Source organism: Harpia harpyja, chromosome 21 (assembly GCF_026419915.1).
Source record: "Harpia harpyja isolate bHarHar1 chromosome 21, bHarHar1 primary haplotype, whole genome shotgun sequence".
NCBI classification, from domain to species: domain Eukaryota; kingdom Metazoa; phylum Chordata; class Aves; order Accipitriformes; family Accipitridae; genus Harpia; species Harpia harpyja.
Window position 1 is genome coordinate 8,790,709 of NC_068960.1, and position 14,726 is coordinate 8,805,434.

Sequence of the window (14,726 nt, forward strand, 5' to 3'; positions counted from 1 at the left end):
GTAGCAGGCAAGCCTGCTATCTTCTCCCCAGGTCCTAATCTTAACTCCCCAGGGCAGATGCTGCAGCAGGCTGAAAGCAGCACCACTGCCGCCACCTCGGGGAGGAAGCATGCGCTAGGCAGGCCTTCGCTATCCTTTGCTAGTGGTAGCGACTTACCTTGCTGAACAGCATCTAGCTCTTTGAAGAGCTATAAACAAGTACGTTTTGTCACACCCAGCATGCCTGAACATAACAAGACAGGGTTTTAGAGTGCATTTTATTTTGTCTCTGTATTAAGTATCACAGCAAGAACATCCACACAGTTATTCTCAACCATGTCATATTACTTTATAACTTATTTCTATGATTTTTTTTAATAGGAAATGCTGCTGAGCCTTAAAAAAAAAAAAAGTTAAAATAGTTGCACACTAGAAACAAGGAATCCACTTTTTTAAAATCAGTAGAACTGGTTATACATTTTTTGGCAGAATTAGATCAGTGCTCTTGGCAGTCAGAGCTAGTGACTCAGATGATGCCAAGGCATGAAAAAATTTTTTTTTCTCCTCATTAAGTAGTTATAGTATTAGTTTAGTTTAAAATCAATAAAAGTAGTCATGGATCAACAAATACAAAAGACAGGTAGATGAAATAATATTGCACATGTATATTCAAGCAGCATTTAACCACAACATTTCCCTGCCCCCCCCCCCCCTAGGATACTACCACAATCTGTAAGAAAAATAGTGCAATCAGTCAGAACTGCCTGATTAAAAACCAGCGTGGGCAGCCTGCCTGCACACTCCCACCTGCCGCAGACTTGTTCACTTACTTACCCACCTCCAGCCGCTGAGAGATGGTGCAGCCTCTGGTGCACTGCACTGTTGCTTTCATAGCGCTCCTTTCCTACAACACCCTCCAGGCTTTGCAAAGGTCAGTCACAGGGCACTAAGGCAATGGCCTGAAGTGACTTTGAAGCAGAACTGGACTTATTTTTTTTTTTTTTTAGGTCTGACAGGGCTCTGCTCTAATGCATAGGCCAAGCTGTCCTCACGCACCCACTCACTGCAGTCAAGTATTCAGTTGACGCCTCGGCTCTTGTGCACCAGTGTACACAGGCTTAGCTAGAACTCCTCATACTGTTCCATTTTGTAAAAGCTCAACCTTCAGCATCAATGCAGAATCTGTGCTTTAACCAGCATAATGTTACTTGAGGTTGCTGCAGAAGCAAGGGCATTAAGACCCTTGTTTACTTTACACAATGCAAGAAAAGTACTGAAATCCACTTTGACTTAAGTGGAATGTGTCTTGAATACTTGAAACCTGCAATAAAAAACCCCCACACCTCGTCTTCGAGCTATGGTTATACTACATTGGTGTTACATTCTTGTGTTTGACAAGAAATACATGATCCGTGTTCCTGAGACAAACTGTTCAGAGCTTTGAGCACAACATCTGGCATGTGGTCTGTTATCATCTTGGGACTTATTAAAATGCTGCTGAAGACTCTTTCATTTGACCATCTTGCTGTGTATTTCATATCTGAAGAGCACAACCTAAAAAAAACAACCAAACACATCACAAATACAATGGCTCAGACGACTGTCAGAACTGGTGCTGGATGCCAAGCCTGAACAGACAACCTGGAGACTTTGGACCTTGCTCAGGGAGGAGTTGGAACCATCTCACAGCAGGAAGGTGGGCTCCCAAGGAGCTACAGTTCTGACCGTCAGCAAACAGCTGGAAATGCTGCCATTCAATGTCCCTGAAGGCAGAACTACGCCAAATTGTACTGCGCCTTAACAGTGAAAGAAGCTACCCAATAATCCTGCTCGAAGAAACATGGAATACAGTCTGAGCAAAGGGGGGTGAGGAGTTAAGCTCTGCACAGTCACATGGTTAATGTCAAATTTAGGGAATGAGTCACAGTGGTATCAGTAGGAGACTAGACACTAGATTTAATGCTGCACATATGATGTATTTAGGATTTTATTTTACAGAACAGTACATGATGGGGGCTCTTGTGTGCTAGTCCAATTAAGAAAAAAAACATGATTAACTGCTGTGCTGTGGAGTAAATGAAGGAAAAGAAATGAATTCAATAAAGTAGAAGAGCAGCCATTGAGAAAACCTGCCAGATCACAGGTGTTAGAAGTATCTAACTCTTAAAACCAGTACTGAAATTTTTAAACGTTAAAGATGTGAAGCTTAAATACAATACTAATCTACTGAATGGGAGGAAAAAAAGTGGATTCCTTCTCCAGCCCTTTTCTTCCTTCTTCTGGAAGTTACAGATTTTTTTTTTCTTCTTTCTTCTTTTCAAGATGGTCTTGTGCAAGTTACAGATGCTCTTACTTCTGTTTCAGAATGAAACAAGGGATATCAAGTACTGTCTGGCCTGTGGGCTGTTTGCAGTTGTTTTGTCTAAAAAACCAACATCAACAAAACACAAACAAAAAAAAAAACCCCAAACCCCAAACACAACACTGCCCCACCAAAATCACAATCACCAAATCCTCACCCTTCCAGCAGTTTCAGCTTTTCTGTTGTCTTTGCCTCACCCTCCTGCATCCACAAAAAAGCAGCAAAGGACAGGAAACTAGAGGCTGCATGGGCGCACTGGTTACTGGGGCAACTGGACCTCTCCAGTCTGGCCAGGCCCATATTACAGGCAACATTTTGCCTCTTTCTCATCACCAACATTCACATGACTACTTGATAACTAGGTATTCTGTTATCACTTCACTACTACCAGGACACAAGACTGCAAGATCTGCAGTCTCAGGCAGGAACTGCAGCATGCCAAAGCTGAACTTAACAGTCCTGCTGTTTAAAATCATCCCTTGAGCACATGCAGTATCTGGGCAGAATAAGGCACGCAGGCATAAAGAGGAACAGTTTCCAGGCCTTGAAGTGAAACAGAAAGAAGCAGGGAGGCACAGAAAACTGAAAACCTGGCTAATGTGTAATAACCAAAGATGGGTATTGGAGATGCAGATGAGACACAGAGCTGGAAATAAGTACTTTGAAAGCAAGAAGCAGGTTTAAGTAGATTTTAGGAAAACAAGACAGTGGTATTCATTATTCTACTTACCTCCTAGAGCTGGATTCTTCTACAATATGGATAATCTTTCCAGGAAGATACAGATGAGGATACTGAGGTGGTGAATTTAAGTGCGATTCATTCTCAAGGGCATTGTATGAAGGTGATCGATGAACCATTAAACTCTCCTCAGCTAGAAGTGGCTGGGTGAGGGCATCTTGGTTTCTACCATCCAGCTCAGTTGGGAAGTTATCTGGATCTCCTCCAAATACTTCGTACCAACATCCACGCAGCAAAATCTGGTACTGAATTCAGAAAGAAAAGCAGTCAAATTGAGGTTTGGCATCTCTTCAAATAACTTATTTTAGTTGTGTGCTTGCACGCGCATCACCTGAAACTACAATTAAAATATTGAAAATGACTGTATGCACAAGCTCCCCAAACTTTTTGTTTGATAAAATCTTACCGAATTTTCCCCACAGTAATACCTATTTCACCGATATCTAACCCAAGCCACTAGTAACGCTACAGGAAACATTACAATCTTTATCAGTTGAATTATTCTGCGTGGATTCTGCTCTGCAGATTTACATTTTCTTGCATCTGTACCTTCTAACTGTCTGTTATCTTTTTCTGTATTTACAACGTCACCCAGGCCCTCCACATGACTCCTCATCCTGGGACTACATGGAAATCTTGTGGGTACAGCAGGTTTAACTTTACATGTTCAGAAATGGCAGTTTTGAATCTTTAGGCCACTCCTCTATACCTCCAGTATCATCTTGCCTGACACCACACTGTTCCAGCACTTTCAAAACTGAGTTTCTCACTAACAGTAAAAGAAGAGATAAGCAATTAACACCGTAACAGAGAAATATTTGCTTTCCCAACAATTTTTGAAGGTAAAATTTAAGTAAAACCCCTAATTTGTTTACTTAATGATACTAAATGGTTATTAAAGTAAGTAATCTTACTGATTTTTCATAATTTTAGCTGGTTTGTGTTCCCCCCCCCCCATTTGCATTTTTTTAATAGTTTATTTTGTCAAGAAAACTAGCAAACAGATAATTTCAGGTCTTGGATGTGGTGCACAGATATCTTCCGGGTCTTCTTGAACCTTCATTTCCAACAAGACAGCTTTATAGGATAAGGGACTAACACAAAAGTCACTGAATTAAAAACAAACGCTTTTGTTCCAAAACGCAATTGTAACTCTCATCATTAAGATCAAAAATACACACACTAATTGTCACTTCATTAAAGCTGGGGCTTAACCCAGGTAACAATTCCACTGACTTTTAACTAGGAACTGCATTTAGTTACCTTGGGTCTGTTGCAGTTTGCCACAATTCTCACTATTCTCCTTTTTAAGTCCTCCATGTTGGGCATACTTAACCTGTTTAAACACACATAGAGCAAAGTAAAGAAAAGTCTCCTATTCTCTGCAATCTAATGCATCCCTGAAAGAACCATTTAAAAATATTTCCATCTCACCTTGCAACAAGGTCCTTTCCAACAATGACTGAAACAATGAAGTGCTTAGTGTAATCTGCAAGTGATTTGCTTAAAAACAACAACAAAAAAAGACGCACTTTAGATAAAACTAAAGATATAAGCACACTTTAGTTTTATGATGATCATTATCTTCAATAAAAATACAAATACGTGGCAACAGAAGCAGCATTTGCAGTCAGTTCTTCAGTAGGCTTTCAGACCTACTTGCTACAGATGACAGAGTAACTTCAATGCTGATTGTAACAGTATGTGTAGATGTCAAACAGGCCAAGCTAGGCCAGTCAGGTGAGCATTTTATTGCCGAAACATTTATTTTAAACTCTAATTATACTATCTGACAGAATTCACTAGATATATTTCATTCTGTAATATTCCCCCAAGAACTCGACTGTAACTCAAGATGGAGGAAATCTAATTCCAGTGGAGAATGTATAAACAAACTCATAACACAGTCAAGCCCAGAGTTATCGTATAAACAAACTCATAATACAGTCAAGCCCAGAGTTATCATCTAACATATTTGTCAACTACCTTGAAGATTTTTACATCTTAGACACAGAACCAAATAACAGAAGTCTCTTACCTTAACAGTCCTCCTGGAGGAGAAAAGGCATAACACCTTAATGTTGGGAAAGAGTTCCTGAGCATGATTGCCAATATAGAAGCTGTTCCACCACCCAAACTGTGACCAACTATCACAAGTTTATATTCCTATAGACAGAAAGAGAAGACTGAAACATAGACCTACACAGAAAAACCTGTGTGTAATTCTTCTGGCAAACCAAATTATTTGGAAGGTAACTTACTGGAGCAATTGAGAAAGCCTGGTTTAAAATTCCATCATTTATTAGCTTCCGATAGATGTAGTTTGCAGCTTGAGTTATTCCCTACAAGACAGCACTTAAAGTTAGAAAAGAAGGGTGTATCTAATCTGAAGTGTGATACATGTATACTTTAAATACAACACCATCACAGAACAACTTTCTTTTTGCAAAGCTGGTCTTCCCTTTAAACATGCTCCTGACAGAGGTCTAGTTATAAACAAGTGGTCTTGTATGTAATGGTTAAAAAGTTTTTGGAATATTTAATAAGGACATAAAGTCTGACAAGAGGATTACAAATTCTACCTTGCAGTTCCAGCGGCAGTGTTTGATGCAACAACCAAGTCACTGAAATAATTTGTGCAATCCATCTCACAAGGAGAATACTCTTCTGTTTAACTAAAGGATCCCAGGTGTTTATAGTTTCCTTACTGCTGAGATGATTTATAAACAGCTACAGACTGCACACACCTTATGTACAAAGCCATTCTCTAGAACATCCTCCAGTGTCAAGTCTTCACAATCTGCTGACAGATCAGTGAGAATGTCCTGTAAACAAGACAGCTTTTGTCAGACCTCTCTGCAGGGCTTCATGGCTCACGGGTCGCACTCTCCTACTCAGCATTGTCATAGGGACATCATCAAGCTGACCTCCAAGTTGGTAAGCAACAAAACACAACCCACCATAAATCACCACCCAAGCAAATATATACAGCAATCACAATTCTGATTCCAGCAACTACTTCCAAGCTGCAAACACAGACATTACAAATGCACCTCCACTCACAGTGAAAAGGAATTACCACTGCCTACCCTCCATGCTCTCTTCCAGTGGCACATGGAATATTACCCATCCAAGGGCCAGAAGGCTTACAACTTAAGCCTGGAGGATGCATACCTGTGAGTGAGTTGTTTTTACATGTGCCAGTGTAACACAACTTCCTCTAGATACTAGGAGTTTGCCTATTTCTATAAAGCTAATTATATATATCAGATGGATGATACCTCAAAAGACAAGGTCCCTCTCACTGCAACCACAATAGCTTCTTTTTTGTGATCCAAAGCAACAAAAAATGGAATCTCATAGATCTGGAGGGGAAAAATGTAATCAGTAATGACACCAACTTTTTATAAGAGTAAGCATTTGTTCTCACCTTCTGAAAGCTCTCTTATTGAGCTCTCTTTATTGTATTACAGAAAGAAGCTGAATTATTTTCTTAAGTTATTATAAGTGCCTTTATTGCAATACTGAGACAGATTTATGTCAATGGTTTTGTGGCTGTTCCTTTAGATTGGGGGGGGGGGGGGGGAAGTAGAACTGAATGTTTCAGGGCTTGTTTTCATTTGGCTTTGCATCTTGTATGTTATAAATGCAGAAGGCAAACTAGAAACTTCACCTCTTGCTTTCACTGAATGCCTGTCCAGATTGTTTACCTTGTTATGAAAACTGATATGAATGAAGTCTCTGTACTGCAGTCCTGTTATTCTTAGGATGGATCCAAAGTGAAAGTTACGACGATCACTGCCAGTTATATCAGTATCTGTCGGTCTAGTTCCGCAACTAACAAATACAGAAGAGAAAAACTTTAATGTTCAAATTTTTTCGGTTTCCTTTCAAGGAATCAAACTCAGTTACATTTGCATAAGATTTCTGCCAGGAATCAAATGCTATTTTTTTTTTTTTAATAGTACCAGTAGTCTGATACAAGATGTTACCTCTGACCACAAACCTGGTTTTGCCTGAGCAGCATGCCATACATTTTCAGTTCAAAGACTGGCAAATACACCATTGCTACAGGACTATGAGCAGAGCAAACAATGTGGTAAGAAAAGAATTCTTAAGACTACAGGCCAATGACAGAAAATACAAACAAGCAAAAAGAAAATTCAAAACAAATTCTGTACAGCAGGCTTACGTCATGTTTTATCCATTGTATTATGTGATTTTTCTTCCAAGTCATTTATATTTCAGTAGGTTAAATAATTTCATGCTACTAATTAAGAAAATCACGGTTACAGTCACGAACATCAGTGGTCACTTAAATATACAGTAATCCTACACAGCATTATGCATACTTCAATACTGACTGTAGAAGTTTTTTTGAGTAAAGGGGGAAAAGGGAATAATAGGAAGCTGGAGGAACAGGTAACTTTTGCTAATTCCTTTAAGACAGGGAAAACTGTTGATACAGTTTTATTTATATATATATGCCCAAAGGCAGCTGTAAAGCGCCTCATTTTAAAATGCTTGGTTTAATTCCAATTCTTCCTTTGTCATTTTGCTAAATGATTTTTATTTATCTCAGTCACAAACTCTTCTTAAGAAACAAAAGCTTGTCTGTTTCTGAGGGTGGAAGGATGTTGGAATTTTGTTTCTGCTTTGACGTTTGAATTTGTGAAAAATAACTCTACCAGTCAAGCTCAGGTACTCCCAAGAGTGATATAATTTAATGCAACAAAAATACTGTTATTGAAACTATTTTATTTCTGTTAATGCTAGTTCAATAAAAGGAAGCTATGTGTTTTTAAGCTCTTGATTGAACCTACCAGTCACCATTGAGCTTACAGAGTGCAGTAAATGGGTTGGTGTATATGTAGTAGGGCCAGCCATAAGCAGCTGCAGCAAACAGCATATAGTGAGCAGCATTCTCCAGTTCAATATCCAAATCGTCTGTCTGAAAGGACACAGGGAAAGAAAAGGAAGGAGAGAGAGGAAGAGAGGTGTGTTAAGGCAGCCCCAGAATAAAACCTGAACACAGACTAGTGAAAATCAAGGCATGATGAAATACGCGCTATCCAAAAGGAAAACCTCAAGGTCTAAGAGGAACTAAAAATAGCCACTCGTATTCCAGGAAAAAGTCTGTGTTTATTTACATAGCTACACAGCTCACCAGTCTTGAAAAGCTCTCATTAAATTAGTTTCTTCCAATACTTATACACTGATAAGCTCAAGATTGAAAACAACATTCACTCCAAATATGTTACTTAAGGATGTCAAAGGAATGGCTGAAGAGTCTGTAGCACATCTCTCTGGTAAGGACTTTTAAAGCATGACCCCATCATACTGGCTGGATTCAAAAGGAATTTGATAGAAATTGTTTGAAGTAGAATTATATACTTCCATGAAACACAGACCAAAAGAAGTTAAAATAATTTACAAAGGCATTTTACCATAGAAGACTAGCAAAAATCAATTAGCAAACTGTAACCTCTTTTTGCTTCTTATCTTCTCTGGATATTTGCAGTAGACATAATTTAAACAGACCACAGTACTGAAAGACTAGCTTTTCAGTTCTACGCAAATAGTACTAAATAATTAATTTTCTCTCTGTTTCCTTTCTCTCCCAGCTCTTCAACAGTGATCGAGTGTCCTAAATGGTTCCTTTTTGTACTTAATTCCCCATTCGTATATAAGTTCTACTTAGGCAAAAGCAGACAAATGTTTTGACTGCAAACTCATCAAGATGTTTTCACTGCATGTATTATTAATTTAAATTGTTGTGAATTTTTATAGTAGTGTTTAATCTTGTTAAAAACAAAAACAAAACCAAAAACCCCTTGCACAAAGAACTGCCTTTCATTTTGATCTGGCACCGCTTCCTAGAGTAACTGCACCAGAGGCTGCAACAACCCTATCTTACCACAAGAGATGATGGAGAATGACACAGGACTTCTTCAGGCTCTTTTGGGCAACTTTCCATTTTATCTTGCTCTTGATGGAGCAGAGTCAAACCAGCTGCTATGTCACTTGGCACCAGATCAGTGTCCTGTACAAAGAAATGAAAGAGCACTTAAAGCCATCCCACGCCTCAACATGGCAAGACTATCTCCTAAGAAAATGCACATGGAATTCTATTTTTTCAGTTTATATAAATACATTTCACTCAGAGACAATGTGCATTGGAGAAACAGGTCGCAGCAGCATCTAGCCTCCCACCCTTCTGTATATATTGAATGCTTTCTTCAATAAGACCGACGACAATTCTACACATGAATTTCATCACTTAACAAAATACCCAACAGAGGACCCACTCAGCCATATAGCAAATAAAGATCCAGACATTACTGACCACCATTCTACACCACTATGTGAAAAGTCCTCTACAGTGAGAGCTAAGAAGGATTTTACACAGGAGAAGGCTGAAAGGCTTTTATTCAACTCTCTGGGCAGTCATCTCTCCGTATGACTTACGCCCTTTACCCTATAAACCACTGAGTAGGCTGTGGCTATAAATCAGCATGCCCAAGTACCGCTTGATAAACAAGACCTACTAGTCTCGAAATCATGAACGGATTTCAAAGTCAACATTGAACTATGACTGCCCAAACAGTAGTGACATGAAATTGAGCTAAATCAATGCAATGCAGACTCCAATTTCGCAGACACTCTCTGTTTCCAAAAAGCAACTTCCTGCATGTGCACACTCTAGTCTGGCACGTGCTCAGAAGTGGCTCAGAATGGGAAGACTGCCTTAACAGACCGTGGGGCTCATTTTTTTTAATAGTCAGAAAGTAGTCCAATTCTTTGCTATGGGTATGACTCCTTACTCATCGTCAGTAGGAAAAATGCCTGGATCTTCACATATTGAGGAAAAGAAACTCACCCTTGTTCTCCTGACTAGGTACCTAAGGAGAAAGAATACTGTTTTCTCACAGCCCTTCATGCTTGTGAGGGGAGAGAAACCTTTGTTAAAGGGAAAGAAAAATCAGTGTTGTACACCTTGTATGGGAATCGCCTTTAATTTTGAAATTGGCATATTCAAAACCTGATTTCAAGACACAGGGTAGCAAGGGGCCTCTAGGTGAACAGAGGTACATGTGTGTTGCAACATCTGCAAATTCAGAGTTAGTCAAAACAAAACATAAAAAAAAACTTTCCATCTTACTGAAAAGTAGGCGCGGAAAAGCTCTGCAATACTTGTAAAAGCCACGCGATGGTCATCATCTTGCACAATACAACAACACAGTAACCTGATTCTTTTTTCCCAGACTCTGGTGGCAGTGTTCTTCACATTATATAGCAACTGCCCTGACTGACTGCTTTCCAGGTTCCGATTTACACTATCGGTGAGGTAAAATGTCTTTTTCCCACCAAGTGGATCAAAGACGATTACAACTCCAATGATGGTAAAGATGATGATAACCCAGCTGCAAAACAGAAAGAAGTGGGATAAAAGGACTGTGAAACCAGATACTCCTGATAAGTACGCAGGAAAACACAACTATAGATCTTGACAGACAGAAAACAAAGTTAGGTATGAAATACTGCATGAACACCATCTGTTACTGTCTTAAGGGTGCATGTTCTGTTATCGGGCTTTCAATCCACTAGGCACCAGAACAAGGCTGTCAGCAAATTTCACATAGGGCACCAAACTCAAAATCACAGTCCTGTGCTTCGGAAATAGCAACCCAGAGGTGCGAAGGCTCCATTTTTCACTACCAGTTAAGTGATCTAGTTACCACCCGCTTCAGATTTAGTTTTCTACATTGCCATCTATCCCTCTTACCCTTTCTTTCCCTCACTTTAGCATGTGCTCTCTCAAGGCAAGTAGCTGAAGCTTGTTTAGGGAAGGATATCAACTCATTCTAGCTGTCTAGATTTAAAAATTCTTCTCTCTTCACAATGAAAACCCTTCTATGAGAAACCAAAATAATTTATAAGAAATATCAGTCTCCAACTGCTGGAAAAGCCTTCAACAAACACATACAAAACCCATGTAAACTGCATTTTGCATTTCACGTACACTATCAAGCTTCGATTTGCGGGGAGGCACCTTTACCTTGCAATAACTGTCCCAATGACGACATTTATCACAGTCTTCTCGCAGTGCACACTGCTGTCTGTCACCCATACAGCTCCTACAACAGCCCAGATGAATTCAGGCAAATAGAGAAGTAGGCGAGTATAAAGTAGCTTGGGAAGTGATTTTCTTGGGCCTGGATTAGAAATTGTTCCTGAAATTACAAGGAGAATTTAAAACAAGAACTGTTTATGAATGCATCTTAAGTACATAAAATCCTACCTGGATATACGAACTTTCTGAGCTTTACGGAAAGTAAGAAACTTAATTGAAACTATAAAGTATTTTCATACTAATGGAAAACTATCACTGAAAACAAAAACAACAATGGGTTTATAGCTGTGCTTCTTAGAATCTACTCTACTAATACCCAAAATCACTCTCTAGTCAGACAGTTCTGCAGTGAACTGTAGTGCTGTGCCCAGCATAAGCCAAAGCCGCATACTGGAGCGTTGGCTCACCTACAGTTCCTTATGACTTTTAGTACCTGCTTTTATTATTATTCTACTTAGCTTTTAGTTGGCTTAATATTTCATTTTTAGATGCTACTTTGCTGGGCTACAATGAAGTTCTGTTTACTCAGTCACGAAATAGTAATTTAATTCCCATTTTTATGTAGGAGAACAAAAATAGGACCATTACCAGGACAAATACTTCTTAGGCTATTTTCTGTATTGTTAGCTTACTAATAACCTCTTCCTTTTAGCAATCTTAGGCCGTACAAAAGGGAGTAATTTTTGGCCAGCTCAGCTCCTTAAACCAGTTTGTTGATCACAGGGTTATGAGGTGGTGGGGTGTGCGTGCTCATGTGCAGGCAGGGTAATTTGTAAAGGCTTAAAACACTGCAGAACAAAAACAACTTTGGAAACTATGTTCCAATTGTAAAGCTGTGGTTCACATCCAGTGACAAAGCTGTTTAAAAAGCCCTTGATCCAGTGGTCGCTTATTCCCATTCCCGGGCTGTAGCCTGTACTACAACAGCATGGTTGCTTACACAGATACAATCTGATGAAACTGTGGTTCCTGAAAACAACTTCTTTCCTTTCCCAGCACCACAACCCAGTGTACAAGTTCTCCAGTCAGGTTCACCACTGGCATCACTAACGCCCACGTCAGTACAGTGCAAGGGGTGGTGCAAGAACAATTGCTCCCAAACCCATGCATTACTATCACAGTCCAAGACAGCTCACCATTAATTTTCTTGGAAATCCAGCCTCAGAGTTCTTCCATGTCTTAGTTATAATGGCCTTGTAGCTGTACTTTCATAAAAAACAACGCTCTTTTCTCCCTGCTATTTAAAGTTACATCTCTCACCTCCTCAACTTTGATATAAATATAAACTGCCTAATTTGGCTAATCTTCCTTTCCCTCCTCTGGAAACTGTAGGAAAAACAGTGGTTAAATTCAGGGCCAGAATTATCATCCACATCTCTGCTCTGTCATAGTTTCTCTTCATGCACTCTTTATGCTTCTTTCCACTTACATAATTTAAATACTCTGTTATTTACAGCGTGTTGTGAAAACCAATACATTAGAAATTGTGGTATCTCATCTATTACTCCAGAGACCACACGCATATTTCAATCTTCCTAGCATTACTTTGATAACGAGGTGCCTCAGCAGGAAAAAAGCTTTCCTAGCATTTTTTAACTCCAAATCAACCATTTCTACAAATGACTAGAAGTTGCATTGGGGCCCTTACTTCTGTTTAGCCGTTCACTTCAAGCTGTAAGTCCTGTTCTATTTAACAGTACTTACTGCATTAGTTTTACTATGATATGTATATAGATCACTTTCTTATGTGTGTTTTTTCTCAAGCAACCCACTGCAGCTAATGAACTTTCACAAGACATGACTAAGCCTGTCTATGCAAGGCAAAGCTAACATGATACTTCAGATGAGAAATTGGTTTTGGATAAATCCCCCTAAATTCCTGCCAGAGAGGTTGAGCGGTGTTCCATTCGAGGTCACGTATTAATGGTGAACGTAGAGGAAGTTTTCAAGATGCTCCGATGGCAATAAACATGTCACCATTAGCTGCACTAAGCTATTATGTCCATTTATTATTTTAGATTCCTGACTAACAGAGGTAATGCTATTAAAGCAAATACATTAATGCTGACAGACAGTTTCTCAAGTTTGACTACCATGAAAGCACTTGAATTTCTTTGCATTTTTTTAATGTCAACTCCAGACTAGAAAAAAAAAATTACAATCCTATTAGGTAAATATAAAATGTTATTATTAACTATTTACCTTGCATACTGACGTATACAAGAGCAGATAATGCACATATTATAGAAGCCAGGAGAATGAGAAGGACGAGCAAGTAGCTGTGCAGCAATCCTCCCCCAGGACAGTTAAACTGCCCTTTATGAACTGTGTAAAGAGCAAGAATTCCAATCCACCTACAGGAAAGTAAGATAATAGAAGTTATAGCTGGAAGGGAAAGGTGCATACTGCAGAGCGATCACGTGACAAATAGTCTTCATCTTAATGAAACCATTAGAGTTTTCATCTTAATGGAAGCATTCCACAAAGACTAACAGAAAGAGAGTTGTTACAGAAGGAATTTGCCAGAATGAGATGACTCTACGAATACTCAGCAGACATGGCAACAGACTCCCCGCAGATCCCGGAGGACCCAGGCGGACCTAAACAAAGGAACCACCACATTACTTCCAGAAGTCGCGCGGCCCCGTTACCGCTGCCCGCCGGCAGTTAAGGACGGCCGAGCCATCGCGGCCCGGGGCGCACGGCAGAGAGGGCAGCAACCGGACCGCGCCGCGCGGCCGGGCGAGTCAAGGCGCTCCCTCACGAACCCGCCGCTCCCCTCCCCAGCCACCCAACGCCTCAGGAGCCGGGGGCGGCGCCAGGCGGCCGCAGGCCGGCCCTGAATCCCGCCCGCCCGCCCGCCCGCGGCAGGAGCCTCCGCGGGCGCGGAGGTACCGGCCTTACCACACCAGCCTGACGAAGAGCTCAAAGGCGCCCGGGAGGACGAAGTCGTCGCTGCCGATGGCCCACCGCCTGCCGAACACCACCAGACCCGGCATCCTGCGGGCCGCCGCCGCTCCGTGACGGGCGCCCGAGCACCGGCGCCGCCGTCCCGCTGCTCCCGCAGGCCACACCGCCCGCCCGCGGGCAGGCGCGACGTCACGGCGGCGCGACGTCACCACGCACCGCCCCAAACCGCCCTGCGGACATGCCGCCCTCCCACCCCCCCCGCGCCGATTGGGTCCAGCTGCGCACGCGCCCCTGGGTGGCACCGGCTTTCCCGCCGTCCCGCGCGCAGCCAGTAGGCGGGGCTTTTCACCCAGGCGCGCGCGCGGCGGCAAAGCGACGCGGGAAGCCGGCCTCGCCACGCCCGGGATGGGAGGGGCAACGGGGGGCAGGCGCATGCGCACAGCGGGCGGCCAGAGGCGGCGGCCACGAGACGGTGACAGCGCCCGCGAAACGGCCGCGGCCGCTGCCCAGCGGCGTAAGAAGGTGACGTCAAGGAAGGGGGATGACGACAAGAGGGCTCAGGGGTAAGGAATAAATCCCGTGCCAAGTACCTGCGTATCCCA

The 14,726-nt window shown here is 41.5% G+C and overlaps 1 protein-coding gene across 1 annotated transcript; it reads right to left on the minus strand.

The window, feature by feature from the left end:
• Positions 1-243: 243 nt before the first annotated feature.
• Positions 244-14,310, minus strand: DAGLB (diacylglycerol lipase beta). The gene is made up of 15 exons (XM_052773117.1): positions 14,119-14,310; positions 13,417-13,568; positions 11,140-11,314; positions 10,243-10,504; positions 8,998-9,123; positions 7,904-8,031; positions 6,791-6,917; positions 6,362-6,445; positions 5,828-5,905; positions 5,342-5,422; positions 5,119-5,246; positions 4,515-4,583; positions 4,344-4,416; positions 3,072-3,325; positions 244-1,533 (listed from the first exon to the last, which is right to left on the minus strand). Exons 1-15 carry the CDS (start codon positions 14,211-14,213, stop codon positions 1,341-1,343), a joined length of 2,025 nt encoding a protein of 674 aa, XP_052629077.1. The 5' UTR covers positions 14,214-14,310; the 3' UTR covers positions 244-1,340.
• Between the last annotated feature and the right edge of the window lie 416 nt (positions 14,311-14,726).